Genomic DNA, 15,577 nt, shown 5'->3' with positions numbered 1-15,577 from the left:
TTATAGGGAACATCCAGAAATGTTAATTGTTCCTTAGAAGACATTGAAAAATCTACCTTTTGTCATGAATTCCTCTTAAAACATAGCAGTGCACTTCCTGTGCGGGAACTGCAGGATTTCAATCCTTGTCGGCATAGTGATGACTGTGGTCCCAGCTGCCTGGAGATCATTGACAAGATCCTCACGTGTAGTTCTGGGATGATTCCTCGCTATTCTCATGATCATCGACACTCTACGAGGTGAGATCTTGCATGATGCACCAGACCTAGGGAGACTGACAGTTGTTTTGTGTTTCTTCCATTTGCGAATGATTGCACCAACTGTTGTCACCTTCTCACCAAGCTGCTTGGAGAAAGTTTGGTAGCCCAGTCCAGCCTTGTGTAGGTCTACAATCTTGTCTCTGACATCCTTGGACAGCTCTTTGGTCTTTGCCATGGTGGAGAGTTTGGAATCTGATTGTTTGATTGCTCCTGTGGACAGGTGTCTTTTCTACAGGTAACAAAATGAGATTAGCAGCACTCCCTTTAAGAGACTGCTTCTAATCTCAGCTTGTTACCTGTATGAAAGACACCTGGTAGCCAGAAATCCTGCTGAATGATAGGGGATCAAATACTTATTTCCATCCTGAACATGCAGATCAGTGCATAATTTGTTAGACATGCATTTCTTTTGAAATTTCTGTTGCTATTCTGTCTCTCAGTGTTACACCTACCATTCGATTTTTAGACTGATAATTTCTTTGTGAGTGGGCAAACATTCAAAATCAGCAAGGGAACAAATACTTATTTCTTTTGCTGTATGCACTGGTGCTTCTGATTGATAATCTCACCAAATTTGAGAGTGATTTTTGGTAATCTCACTGTATGATCACTGGTCTCCTTGCTGGAAGGGAAACTGTACTCAGGATCTTTAATGCAAAGATCTCCCTTCTTCTGCTTCATCATCTCTGTGGATCTATGCCTGCTCCACCACTCCTGTGGATTCTTCATCATTACCCCACCAGTTATGAAATCATCAGTCATTGTGGGGGGGGGGGGGGGTATCTCTGACATGAGGAAGTAAAGCCCTGTTCCGCTACCAAGATGGCTGCTTTCATACAGAGACACAATTCAGAACAAGGCTTTGTAAGTCAGTGATGTGGAAAAGTACAGCTACAGGGAACTTACAAGTATAGCGCTCAAAATTGCGGCTGGGAATACACAGGTTCTCCCAAATTAGTACAGAGGGGGGGGTAGGGATGCAGGATACTCCAAAAACAATATCAGGGATTCACAGGAGGACAAACTTCTTAGCCCAAATCCTTTTAGTAGCATGTCCCAAAACCAGGTTTTACTCACAATGTTCCAAGAGCTGTCTGCCTCCCAGCTTCCGCATGGCACTCTTCAGAGTGAAGGAGACAAAAGTTCCTTCTCCAGACAAGGACTTCTGAAAAGTACCCTCCAGCAAAAAATCCTTTAGCAATCTTTTCAAGACCCTCAGCCCAGCACCTGCTGAGGCCCCAACTGCAACTCTTGTTTCTCATTAGCTGCCTTGCAGGGGCAGCATTTCCAGGAGAATGGGAACCCTCCTAGCCCAGGCTTGAGCTATTCTGCAAAGAAGAATGGGCAAAAATGTCCGTCTCTAGATGTGCAAAGCTGGTGGAGAGATCCCCAAAAAGACTTGCAGCTGTAATTGTAGTGAAAGGTGGTTCTACAAGTATTGACTCCGGGGGAGGGGCTCAATACAAATGCACACCACACTTTTAACAGATTTATTTGTACAACATTTTAAAATCCATTTATCATTTTCCTTCCACTTCACAATTATGTGCCACTTTGTGTTGGTACATCACATAAAATCCCAATAAAATACATTTACTGTATGTTTTTGGTTGTAACATGACAAAATGTGGAAAATTTCAAGGGGTAGGAATACTTTTTCAAGGCACTGTATATGTGTGTTTATATATATATATATATATATATATATTTTTTTTTTTTATTTTTTTTTTCTCTTTGCTGTAGTTTAACTGTTTGCTGTATTACTGTTGCAGTTTCATATTTCTTTTAACATTGGGTACTGCCTATACAGCCAAAATAAATGTCCCCACCCAGCCAGGTGTGTCAGAGTGTGTGGTGCTGTTTGCAGAGTTGTGTGGCTCCTTCTGTGGTGAGCGCTACATTTAGAAATAGCTCTCCTACTTTACAGCAGATCATTATAAGGCATTGCTTTAACTGCTATTTTCATCAGATTTGGATTGAGATTTGATGATGTCTCTACTGTACTGATCACTGTTCTCCTTGCTGGAGAATAAGCTGTACCTGAGGACCTGCGGTGCAAGGATCTCCCTGCTTCTGCTTTATCCATTCTGTGGATCTTTGCTTCCTTCACCTCTCCTGGTGATTCTTCATCATTACAGAGGACAGGTGATACCAAATTACAGAGAAAAGAAAAAGGAGTGGTTGATGCACTACAGCAAAGCCTAAATAAAAAGCTGAAGTCCTGGTAAGGTAGGCTGTAAAGGCAGACTTCTGACAGGTGGAAACAATGTAGTTTTATAATGGCTTCAGAGAGTAGATTCTTGTCAAGGTCCTACCTTTTCCCAGAGATTATGTTACTCCATGTGCTGGCATCCATCTTGGATTTCTGCAGAGCATGGTGGGAATCTTTTATGCCTTCAGGTCTCTGAGGTCCATCCCCCAGAGGGGTGTGGCTGATTACATATAAGCCTGTGGTCCGCACATGCTCTTTGCACTTGTGTCTTTGTGTTACTACAGCTCTGTGTATACTCTCGTGACTCTCCTGGAATCTGACTCGGCTTGTGACTCGACCATTCTTTGTGTTCTCCTTTGATCTGATCCTCTGTTGCTGAACCCGGCCCGTGACCTGTGATTCTCGTCTGCTGTCCTGTACCGTTTTGTCCCGTTGTTGTCGACCCAGCCTGCCCGACTACTCTATTGTCCTTTCCACCAGCTACACGCCATTACCGCAACTGGGGTGTCTCGGGGGCCGTGAACTGATTCCTGGCTGCGTCAAGTCCATCCCCACCATCAGGGGCCCTGGTGAAGGGCAGCCTGGGACTTAGACTCCGCGCCCTGAGGGACTTCGGTCTGTGGGTGGTGGTTGTCGTCAGCCAGTGCGTTACATTGTTATTAGGCCTGCCTGTTCGTTCCTCAGCTCCTGCCCTGACAATTCTGGTTGGATAATAAAGCATTACTGCTTTAGAATTAATACTTAATTGGTTCATAGAATACGAGGTGTTCTAAGAATAGACAAGGGGAGAACAGGACTGCATAAAAGTCATTGGTGACATCTTGGCGGTGGAGAAGACATACTATAGGAGAAACCCTGGATTAAAGGTAAGTATTGCAACAGAAGCTTATGGATGGGTGCTAAGGAGAATTCCTTGAAAATTTTTGTCTCCACCCTTGGCCAACTGCTATTCCAGTTTTACCCCTCTACCCCTGCCCCACTCAACTTTCAGAGTGTTGGAATGCTAATATCTAATTCCATTATTGTTGAAAAGCTGACTTTTTCTAGTCAAGAAGTTGCTGGACCCATGGCTGAGCCCTTTTTGCTGTAATGGAACACAAGAACACAGAGACAACAAATTACATTATAACCATTTAGTTCCCCTAGGAAGAACACACCATTATATATAGTGTACCACCTACTGGCAGAACTACTAATCACAGTATAATATATGAGAATGATTGTTGCACCGACATCTATTGAATCAGCACGCTAAAACCCTCCAAAAGCAGAATCTTAGACTATATCAGGTAATTCAAATCTGCTAGCAATTATTTAAAGGTTTTTCTCTAAGATCAACTGACATCATCTGGGATGTATTAATATCTATTTGTGTAACTGGAGGCTGATGTGACTTTATCAGCAATTTTTTTAGTTTATCAATTGTGGGTTCAAACATGACATATATATTGACTTCTTGCCTCTCATCACATGAGTCTTACACACGGCCATTGCAGAGAAGGTGTCTTCATATATTCTAAATTGGAATCCTCTACAGATTTTATAGATTAAAACCTAAACATTTTCAATCCACAATTTATTGTGCTTTTTGTGTTATGGACATCTGTTTCCCTTTTGGGACTTTTTTGGGTTTTCTCTTCACTCAGATGCATTCGTTCGATACACCGACCCAATTAGCAGTAACTGTTTAAGGACTTGCGGGGGTGAGGGGGCGATATTTGACTTTCTACTGATATTTTTTTGTGCGTCAAGCATTTCGGCACCATTATTTCATTAAACCTAGTCAAAACAATCTTGCTATATTACATTTATATGCTGCTTTTAAGTTAAATTTCATAAATTTCTCATTTTGTATTAATAGCTTTCAGATGAATGGCATTAGAAACCACCTGGACTCTAAATCTGGATAAAATGAACAAAATGGCTGTTTATAATGTATTAGAAGGTGGGGTTTGGCTGTGACCTGGAAGAACTGGGAGAGTGCCTGCAAAAGATCAGATTACCCTACATTAAAATCTATGTTTTAGATGAATGCCATTCAGGGTCATCCAACAAGCCTCTTATAGCTCTCAGGGACTGTGCCGCTGGCACCTAGACTACTATCTCAGCTCTCTTTCTTTGACTATGGGAAGAAATTGCAGTAGGAGAAATGAGACTCTGCAGGAAGGGGAAGAGATTAATGGGGCACAACTGGGAACTGACTGCAAAATTTTTCAATAGACTTATTGTAGTTGCTTTGTTTATAAAGAGAAGTCGAGCAGGGATCTGTCCTTCAGGTGTGGTGAGCACCAGTGTCAAGGTTAAGGAAGCCCTTAAAAATCCTAATTCAATGTTAAAATTGGGAGAGAAACTTGCAAGTGGCGAAGCCTCTCTCCCCTTGCAAGATGCACTGTCCCCATGTTGAGAGGATAAGGGTCTCATTCCCATATCTTGCCCCCCAAAAGGGATGTGGAGGCCTGCAGTGGGGGGGCAGGGGAACTTATTGGAATCTGGAAGACCTCTTTAGAACAAGGGGGCAGTAGATATTTGGCACCCCCTACATGAAAGAGCACTCCTTGTTATTCATTTGCAAACACAATTAAAAAATTAAGTCAACCACACCATGAAAAAATTCCTTTGTTTAAAGAAAAAATAAACAATGTCTCACAACAGCATATTAACGTCAACTGCACTGTCCACTGATGTGGATCAACTTCAGTTCCAATATGCGCTGTCCAGTGATGTTGGCCCACCGCTAAGTCAATGTACCAATTGACGAAACTTCCCTGCCACTGCTACCACAGCTACCACAGCTAAATGACAGATCCCTGGCCAGTTTCTGCATGAAAACAAAAGCAGGGTTATGGGTGAGGTCATTGATCAGGTATGGTCTTGACCATATTTTATCAGTGACCTCACAGAGGATCCCTGGCCGCTTTGTTTATAAACAGAAGTCGAGCAGGGATCTGTCATTTAAGTGTGGGAGTGCTCTAGTTACAAACAATAAGGGAAATACATTTCTATACAGCTCATTTGCAGAGACTGTCCCGCTTTTGGAACCAAACCCTTCTATTTCTCTTTCCTCCTTAGTTTTATTGGTCTGATATATAGATATCTTTGAAAATGGGCTATTTAAAGTGTATGTACTATATATTAAAAAACTTGTTTTTTGGGTTGAGCACAGCATTAAAGTATTAAAATAGTTTTTTTTTCTGCATCACTTCACTTCCTGTCTTGTAAATGCAATGAAATGAAAGGAAATCTCTAAAAAGAATGATAACTCTCCTCTTAAATTGTTGTCCCCAGAACAGATGTTTCCATTGGAAGATTCCCTTTCTATTCCTGTTTTACCTCAATCGATGGTCGCCATGGCAAAAAGAGAGGGGGAATCTCCTCGGTTGGGGACACCGACACCAATAAAACGTTCAAATATGTAATAAGCTATAAGGGTGCAAAACCAATGGTTAAAGAACCCAAAGTGTTTTTCTTTTTAATTAGAAACTCAGTTGGGATTAGATAGCCGTGTTTCAGGGTTCAGACACTTCATCAGGACTTACGTATTATGAAGCTTCACAAATGGCTGGACTCCATTGGATTGTGATGATAGTTGTATGTATAAAAATCAGATCCTACCACCAGCAATTGTGCAGCAAACTACTGGTAGGAGGATCTGATTATATACAAACTATCTGAGCTCTTGAAATGCACTGGCTCTCTTATCGTGCTGAATATCCAATTTGAAAAAAAATGGAATCATGGACCATTGGGGTGGCATGGCATCCTTACTGCTTCTTACATATTTGGACTTCTCTCAAGACCCCTCCTTTTTGGGATGCTCTTGTATTCATGAGCAGCCTAACCAAAGTCAGCTTGACCAATGAGGTGGTCCTTCACAGAATTTGATATTAGGAATAAAAAAATGATTGGGGTTCTAATCCTCCCCATCTCTATCCAAAACTACAAAGAGATGCCCAATAACTACCTAAAGAGGTTTTCAACACTTAACCTTTCATCCAACCTTTACATTTTTGCAATTGTTATTAAAAATCCAGTAAAGCCAAGGAAAAAATAGTAGTGAAAATGCACTCATGGGTTTATCAAATCGTTTTTTGCATATTGCATATGAATTCTTTGTGGTTCGCGTAACTGGGTGGATCAAGGATGTGCTTTTTGCCTACATACTTTGTGCTAAAAGGTCTCTCTCTTCATTAACAGAAATATATATTTTTTATAACTTTACTTAACAAGACATGGACAGAGATACATTGTAGGTATCACAGTTAGAATTACATTCAAGCTGCAAAAACATGGGATATAACCTACATCAAGAACAATTACTAAATGCAATGTGAGTAGGCATTGTTACAGCATATCCATATCTTGAACTTTTTCCAAAATAGGGAGTTAACGGAGAAGAAAAAGTTGCCAAGAAACTAGTTGGCAGAGACCAAAAAAGAGTCCTTGGGCTCCATCAAGAGCGCTGTCTTGTAGCTGATTAATAGTGCACTAAATATGTATCCTATAAAGAGGAGCAGAGAAACTAAGCCAATGAGTATGGCCAAAAAGAATAAAGGGAAGAGTACTTATAAGCAAGCAAGCAAGGGATAAGCTTAAGAAAATACTTCTTTGAAAAAGGAAGATGTAATAAAGAATAAAACAAATTAAAAAATTATTTTCGATATTTTAACATTTACCTGGTTGATTCATTAAGAACTCTATATCAGGCCTAACTAATGAACTTGTAGCACCCATCTGACACCCCAATGGCAGGATAGCACCTTCAGAAGTAGGGAGCGGGCCAGTATTTCACTTCAGGGTGAGTTCATGGCTAAAATAGGGGACTGAGACAGAACATTGGGCGCAAATCACTTTTTTGTCTTTTTGAAGTTTTATTGAAGAACAGATATGGAGTTGAAGAGGGGAGGGTTAGAGGTCCCAGATAACACAGCAGATCACTTACAGAATCTCATGCTCCTCAGCAATGTCTAGCTTCACAGTTTCAGAACCTTTAATCCGACTCAACAACACTGCAAGCAAGTTCAATGAGTCCTCCAAGTGAGCCACAAGGCCTTTTGAGAAACCAACCTTCTTCCTGGCTTCTCCAGCAGAAGGTTCTCCCCAGGCTCTTCTCCACTTGGAACAGCTTCCACCACAGCAGGCAGGCTAGCTTCAAGATTACTTCAGCACAGCTTAGACCCCCAAATAGGCTATTGGACCTACGAGCAGAGCTCCTTCCTAGACCTCACACATGGCCTGTCCCAAGTATTTATATCTTCACTCAGCATGCACCAGTGGCCAGATCCTCCTACTGAATTGGCTGAAGGAAATATTAATATTTATAACTTAATTTTGTTTATGAAATCACATACTATAGGCAGTAGTACCAGTGACACCTACTACCGACAGTGAGAAATCACAATCCAACAAAAGCTTAGGGAAAAAACGGGTGAAAAACAATACAAGCAGTCCAAGATGACTACAGCCCAGCCAAAAAATTTGGATAGTAGCCCCTGTTTAGTACAAGTGTGCTACTGACAGATGTGTAGGACAGAGGGAATGAGGGATTGAGTTCCAAAATAAGGACTGCCCTCTAAGAGATGAACTGTTGGGAGTTGTTTAGCAGTGCGTATGTGGACCTGAATGTAGATAATTTAGGGGCTGTCATGAAATTTTCTTAATTTCTATTAAAACATGTTGACATTCTGTTCCCACCCTCAAAACCTTTTTCTTATTATGCAGGTCCTGCAAAGAGCAGAAAATCATACCGTCGCTGTGGACAACTGGGCTCTATAGCAGCCCTGAAGTATGCCGTTGTTGGCCTGTATCTACTAGTCTTTCTCATCCTTGTTGGAGTCTTCATTTTGGCAGGTAAGGCACTCATGGTGTGGAGGATGAGAAGCAACAATGTAACTTCAGTGTTGGGACCAATCACAAGATGCCTTAAACTTGTAAGCTCACCTGGGTGCATTGGTTGATTGGGCAACAGATTGGCAAATTAAGTTTATTGTTGGAGGCTAAAACATGCATGCTTCGCACACTGTAACTGGAGTGAATCTGGGTGGGTTATTGAAGAAGTATCTGGGTGGTTTGGGACATCACAGTAATTCTTTGTCCCATTTTCCTATGTGCTGTGGAAGGTTAGCTTTGTGGTCAGACAGGATTAATGTTTCTCATGAAGCTTTATGGTTTGCCCTCAACATAGAATTTGTTGCTGAGTTGGAAGAACATCAGTAATGCCAATCTAACAGCCCAAAGTTGCCATGTAACCCTCTTACTATGAACTGTACAGTCCTGCTCTCCATTCTGGACATAGTATGGACATTGAACATGCATATTTTGGTGGTTAGCCTGTAAGAAAAGCATTGAACATATTGGTGGCCATCTGCTTTCGTGTTTTTTAGGCCTCGTTTACATTTCACAAAGCAGGAAAGCATGTGATTTTGTACAGCAATTCACACATGTTTCCGTGTATTACACATAGGGCAGCCCATTCTCTTGAATGGGCAGCCTTATGCGCGTTTTTTGTGGCAAAGATGCTCAAAGACCAGATTTTGGCCCTAAACCAGGTGTGTTTTGCCATGATTTTTGCATATTTGTTGCTCGACCATTGTGTCAGAACGTTGTATGTTCAGTGCCTTGCGCATTTTGCCATTATTTTAGCATGATTTGGAATCGCAGGCAGAATCAGCACAATTCTGCCCGCGATTGCAAACCATTAAGTGTGAATGGGGCTTTAGAACCCTTACACCCTTTAGCCGTGTTGAAGGTTTTTATTTACAGTATACCAAAAACCTAAAAAAAACTTTCTAGCTTAGGGGTTGATAATGGTCAGATAGCAACTTTTTGTTTACACTAGTCTTTGTACTTACCTTATCCTTCTTTGAAGTCCAAACAGCAAGGTTTGTCCCTAGCAATTGGCCATTGGGGAATTGACCACTGCATCTTGGGAGTAAGTTGAGAGAGTCAAATACTCCCATTTACCTGAAAGTATGATGGAAAGGGGGAGAGGTTGTTGGGGCTGTGACACAAGACCAAGAATGAAGGGAGGTTGTTGGGGCTTGGAGCTCGGGGTTTAGCACAAGACTGAGAATGAAGGGGTGTTGTTGGGGCTTTGAGCTAGGGCTCTAACACAAGACCAAGAATGAAAAGGGGTTGTTGGGGCTTGGCGCCAAGGCTCTGACACAAGACCAAGAATGAAACGGGGTTGTTGGGGCTTGGCACCAAGGTTCTGACACAAGACCAAGAATGAAATGGGGTTGTTGGGGCTTGGAGCCAGGGCACTGACACAAGACCAAGAATGAAACGGGGTTGTTGAGACTTGATGCCAAGGCTCTGACACAAGACCAAGAATGAAATGGGGTTGTTGGGGCATGGAGCTAGGGCTCTGATACAAGACCAAGAATGAAAAGGGGTTGTTGGGGCTTGGAGTCAGGGCTCTGACACAAGACCAAGAATGAAATGGGGTTGTTGGGGCTTGGCGCCAAGGTTCTGACACAAGACCAAGAATGAAATGGGGTTGTTGGGGCTTGGCACAAAGGCTCTGACACAAGACCAAGAATGAAACGGGGTTGTTGGGGCTTGGCGCCAAGGCTCTGACACAAGACCAAGAATGAAACGGGGTTGTTGGGGCTTGGCGCCAAGGTTCTGACACAAGACCAAGAATGAAATGGGGTTGTTGGGGCTTGGAGCCAGGGCACTGACACAAGACCAAGAATGAAACGGGGTTGTTGAGACTTGATGCCAAGGCTCTGACACAAGACCAAGAATGAAATGGGGTTGTTGGGGCTTGGAGCTAGGGCTCTGATACAAGACCAAGAATGAAAAGGGGTTGTTGGGGCTTGGAGTCAGGGCTCTGACACAAGACCAAGAATGAAACAGGGTTGTTGAGGCTTGGCGCCAAGGTTCTGACACAAGACCAAGAATGAAATGGGGTTGTTGGGGCTTGGCACAAAGGCTCTGACACAAGACCAAGAATGAAACGGGGTTGTTGGGGCTTGGCGCCAAGGCTCTGACACAAGACCAAGAATGAAACGGGGTTGTTGGGGCTTGGCGCCAAGGTTCTGACACAAGACCAAGAATGAAATGGGTTTGTTGGGGCTTGGAGCCAGGGCACTGACACAAGACCAAGAATGAAACGGGGTTGTTGAGACTTGATGCCAAGGCTCTGACACAAGACCAAGAATGAAATGGGGTTGTTGGGGCTTGGAGCTAGGGCTCTGATACAAGACCAAGAATGAAAAGGGGTTGTTGGGGCTTGGAGTCAGGGCTCTGACACAAGACCAAGAATGAAACAGGGTTGTTGAGGCTTGGCGCCAAGGTTCTGACACAAGACCAAGAATGAAATGGGGTTGTTGGGGCTTGGCACAAAGGCTCTGACACAAGACCAAGAATGAAAAGGGGTTGTTGGGGCTTGGCGCCAAGGCTCTGACACAAGACCAAGAATGAAACGGGGTTGTTGGGGCTTGGCGCCAAGGTTCTGACACAAGACCAAGAATGAAATGGGGTTGTTGGGGCTTGGAGCCAGGGCACTGACACAAGACCAAGAATGAAACGGGGTTGTTGAGACTTGATGCCAAGGCTCTGACACAAGACCAAGAATGAAATGGGGTTGTTGGGGCTTGGAGCTAGGGCTCTGATACAAGACCAAGAATGAAAAGGGGTTGTTGGGGCTTGGAGTCAGGGCTCTGACACAAGACCAAGAATGAAACAGGGTTGTTGGGGCTTGGAGCCAGGGCTCTGTCACAAGACAAAGAATGAAACGGGGTTGTTGAGACTTGGCGCCAAGGCTCTGACACAAGACCAAGAATGAAATGAGGTTGTTGGGGCTTGAAGCCAGGGCTCTGACACAACACCAAGAATGATAAGGGGTTGATGGGGCTTGGAGCTAGGGCTTTGAACTGAGATTGAGAATAAAGGGGGATTGACAGGGCTTGGAGTTGGGGTTCTAAAACACGAGACAGAAGGGGGAGGATGTTGCGTCTTGAGGAAAGTAAGTATCAGCAGATGCAGAGGGTGCCCTATCAAGAGAACCTGTCACTTTGCTCTCAGTGGGCAGAATGGCACACATTCTTTATAGGGTCCATTATAACCATAACCATCTATTACAGTTGCTTACGGAAATTAAAGACATTTATTGTAGCTGGAGAAAAACAAGTTTTGTTCCATTTTAGTTGAATAATGTTCCAACTGAGACCAACTAATTACACAACTTTTTCCCGAGCCTTTTAGGCAAATTGATTGCATCACAACACTGAGCCGTGTGTAAACACTAAATCTATAGCTCAGCTAGGATACAATTTACTGTAAGAGAAGTGAGGATTCAGGAAAAAGCAGAATGTCATCCTTGGCAAGAGAAACGTTACAGAGCAGAGATGAAAACCACATTCTGTGACTCTATAACATAAAACGCTGTATCTTTTTTTTTTTTTTTTTTTTTATTATCCACAACTTAATATGTTCCTGGCTTTAAAGCTGCTGCATTATTGCACTAGTTGCGTGGCGTTGCTGTTTAACTGTTTCAGTCTTGTGTACTGTAAAGACAGCAATGTAATGTAAAAGATATACAGTGGATATAAAAAGTCTACACACCCCTTTTTAAATGTCAGGTTTCTGTGATGTAAAAAAATTAGACAAAAATAAATAATTTCAGAACTTTTTCCACCATTGATGTAACTTATAAACTGTACAACTCAGTTGAACAACAAACAGAGAGGGTTAGTGTTAGGGTTACAGAGAGGGTTAGTGTTAGGATTACAGGGAGGGTTAGTGTTAGGATTACAGGGAGGGTCAGTGTTAGGATTACAGGGACGGTTAGTGTTAGGGTTACAGGGACGGTTAGTGTTAGGGTTACATGGAGGGTTAGTGTTAGGATTACAGGGAGGGTTAGTGTTAGGGTTACAGGGATGGTTAGTGTTAGGATTACAGGGAGGGTCAGTGTTAGGATTACGGGGACGGTTAGTGTTAGGGTTACAGGGAGGGTTAGTGTTAGGATTACAGGGAGGGTTAGTGTTAGAATTACAGGGAGGGTTAATGTTAGGGTTACAGGGAGGGTTAGTGTTAGGATTATAGGGAGGGTTAGTGTTAGGGTTACAGGGAGGGTTAGTGTTAGGGTTACAGGAAAGGTTAGTGTTAGGATTACAGGGAGGGTTAGTGTTAGGGTTACAGGGAGGGTTAGTGTTAGGGTTACAGGGAGGGTTAGTGTTAGGGTTACAGGGAGGGTTAGTGTTAGGATTACAGGGAGGGTTAGTGTTAGGGTTACAGGGAGGGTTAGTGTTAGGGTTACAGGGAGGGTTAGTGTTAGGGTTACAGGGAGGGTTAGTGTTAGGATTACAGGGAGGGTTAGTGTTAGGATTACAGGGGGGTTTAGTGTTAGGGTTACAGGGAGGGTTAGTATTAGGATTACAGGGAGGGTTAGTGTTAGGATTACAGGAAGGGTTAGTGTTAGGATTACAGGGAGGGTTAGTGTTAGGGTTACAGGGAGGGTTATTGTTAGGGTTACGGGGAGGGTTAGTGTTAGGATTACATGGAGGGTTAGTGTTAGGATTACAGGGAGGGTTAGTGTTAGGGTTAAAGGGAGGGTTAGTGTTAGGATTACAGGGAGGGTTAGTGTTAGGATTACAGGGAGGGTTAGTGTTAGGGTTACAGGGAGGGTTAGTGTTAGGATTACAGGGAGGGTTAGTGTTGGGGTTACATGGATGGTTAGTGTTAGGGTTACAGGGAGGGTTAGTGTTAGGATTACAGGGAGGGTTAGTGTTGGGGTTACACGGATGGTTAGTGTTAGGATTACAGGGAGGGTTAGTGTTGGGATTACAGGGAGGGTTAGTGTTGGGATTACAGGGAGGGTTAGTGTTAGGATTACAGGGTGGGTTAGTGTTGGGATTACAGGGAGGGTTAGTGTTAGGATTACAGGGAGGGTTAGTGTTGGGATTACAGGGAGGGTTAGTGTTAGGATTACAGGGTGGGTTAGTGTTAGGGTTACAGGAGGGTTGGTGATAGAATTACAGGGAGGGTTAGTGTTAGGATTACAGGGTGGGTTAGTGTTAGGGTTACAGGGAGGGTTAGTGTTAGGATTACAGGGAGGGTTAGTGTTAGGATTACAGGGAGGGTTAGTGTTAGGGTTACAGGGAGGGTTAGTGTTAGGGTTACGGGGAGGGTTAGTGTTAGGATTACAGGGAGGGTTAGTGTTAGGGTTAAAGGGAGGGTTAGTGTTAGGATTACAGGGAGGGTTAGTGTTAGGATTACAGGGAGGGTTAGTGTTAGGGTTACAGGGAGGGTTAGTGTTAGGATTACAGGGAGGGTTAGTGTTGGGGTTACATGGATGGTTAGAGTTAGGATTACAGGGAGGGTTAGTGTTGGGGTTACACGGATGGTTAGTGTTAGGATTACAGGGAGGGTTAGTGTTGGGATTACAGGGAGGGTTAGTGTTGGGATTACAGGGAGAGTTAGTGTTAGGATTACAGGGTGGGTTAGTGTTGGGATTACAGGGAGGGTTAGTGTTAGGATTACAGGGAGGGTTAGTGTTGGGATTACAGGGAGGGTTAGTGTTAGGATTACAGGGTGGGTTAGTGTTAGGATTACAGGGTGGGTTAGTGTTAGGGTTACAGGAGGGTTGGTGATAGAATTACAGGGAGGGTCAGTGTTAGGGTTAAAGGGAGGGTTAGTGTTAGGATTACAGGGAGGGTTAGTGTTAGGATTACAGGGAGGGTTAGTGTTAGGGTTACAGGGAGGGTTAGTGTTAGGATTACAGGGAGGGTTAGTGTTGGGGTTACATGGATGGTTAGTGTTAGGATTACAGGGAGGGTTAGTGTTGGGGTTACACGGATGGTTAGTGTTAGGATTACAGGGAGGGTTAGTGTTGGGATTACAGGGAGGGTTAGTGTTAGGATTACAGGGTGGGTTAGTGTTGGGATTACAGGGAGGGTTAGTGTTAGGATTACAGGGAGGGTTAGTGTTAGGATTACAGGGAGGGTTAGTGTTAGGATTACAGGGTGGGTTAGTGTTAGGGTTACAGGAGGGTTGGTGATAGAATTACAGGGAGGGTCAGTGTTAGGGTTACAGGAGGGGTTAGAGTTAGGGTTACAGGGAAGGCTAGTGTTAGGATTACAGGAGGGGTTGGTTTTAGAATTGCAGGGAGGGTTAGTGTTAGGGTTACAGGAAAGGTTAGTGTTGGGGTTACATGGATGGTTAGTGTTAGGATTACAGGGAGGGTTAGTGTTGGGGTTACACGGATGGTTAGTGTTAGGATTACAGGGAGGGTTAGTGTTGGGATTACAGGGAGGGTTAGTGTTGGGATTACAGGGAGGGTTAGTGTTAGGATTACAGGGTGGGTTAGTGTTGGGATTACAGGGAGGGTTAGTGTTAGGATTACAGGGAGGGTTAGTGTTAGGGTTACAGGGAGGGTTATTGTTAGGGTTACGGGGAGGGTTAGTGTTAGGATTACATGGAGGGTTAGTGTTAGGATTACGGGGACGGTTAGTGTTAGGGTTACAGGGATGGTTAGTGTTAGGATTACAGGGAGGGTTAGTGTTAGGGTTACAGGGAGGGTTAGTGTTAGGATTACAGGGAGGGTTAGTGTTAGGGTTACAGGGAGGGTTAGTGTTAGGGTTACAGGGAGGGTTAGTGTTAGGATTACAGGGAGGTTTAGTGTTAGGGTTACAGGGAGGGTTAGTATTAGGATTACAGGGAGGGTTAGTGTTAGGATTACAGGAAGGGTTAGTGTTAGGATTACAGGGAGGGTTAGTGTTAGGGTTACAGGGAGGGTTATTGTTAGGGTTACGGGGAGGGTTAGTGTTAGGATTACATGGAGGGTTAGTGTTAGGATTACAGGGAGGGTTAGTGTTAGGGTTAAAGGGAGGGTTAGTGTTAGGATTACAGGGAGGGTTAGTGTTAGGATTACAGGGAGGGTTAGTGTTAGGGTTACAGGGAGGGTTAGTGTTAGGATTACAGGGAGGGTTAGTGTTGGGGTTACACGGATGGTTAGTGTTAGGATTACAGGGAGGGTTAGTGTTGGGATTACAGGGAGGGTTAGTGTTGGGATTACAGGGAGGGTTAGTGTTAGGATTACAGGGTGGGTTAGTGTTGGGATTACAGGGAGGGTTAGTGTTAGGATTACAGGGAGGGTTAGTGT

At 43.7% G+C, this 15,577-nt stretch overlaps 1 protein-coding gene across 1 annotated transcript in view; it reads left to right on the top strand.

Annotated features, from left to right (window-relative positions):
- The window catches only part of SCARA5 (scavenger receptor class A member 5), a 537,618-nt gene that overhangs the window by 119,681 nt on the left and 402,360 nt on the right, over window positions 1-15,577 (top strand). The window contains exon 3 of the mRNA XM_089653868.1: window positions 8,191-8,319. Within this exon, the coding sequence (XP_089509994.1) occupies window positions 8,191-8,319 (129 nt within the window). The remainder of the gene's footprint in view (window positions 1-8,190; window positions 8,320-15,577) is intronic.

This window comes from Staurois parvus, unplaced genomic scaffold (genome assembly GCF_062004578.1).
Source record: "Staurois parvus isolate SC_StPar_1 unplaced genomic scaffold, SC_StPar_1.0 ptg000723l, whole genome shotgun sequence".
NCBI lineage: Eukaryota > Metazoa > Chordata > Amphibia > Anura > Ranidae > Staurois > Staurois parvus.
Note: the sequence above shows the minus strand (reverse complement) of the source record. Positions and strands in the feature narration are given on the sequence as shown.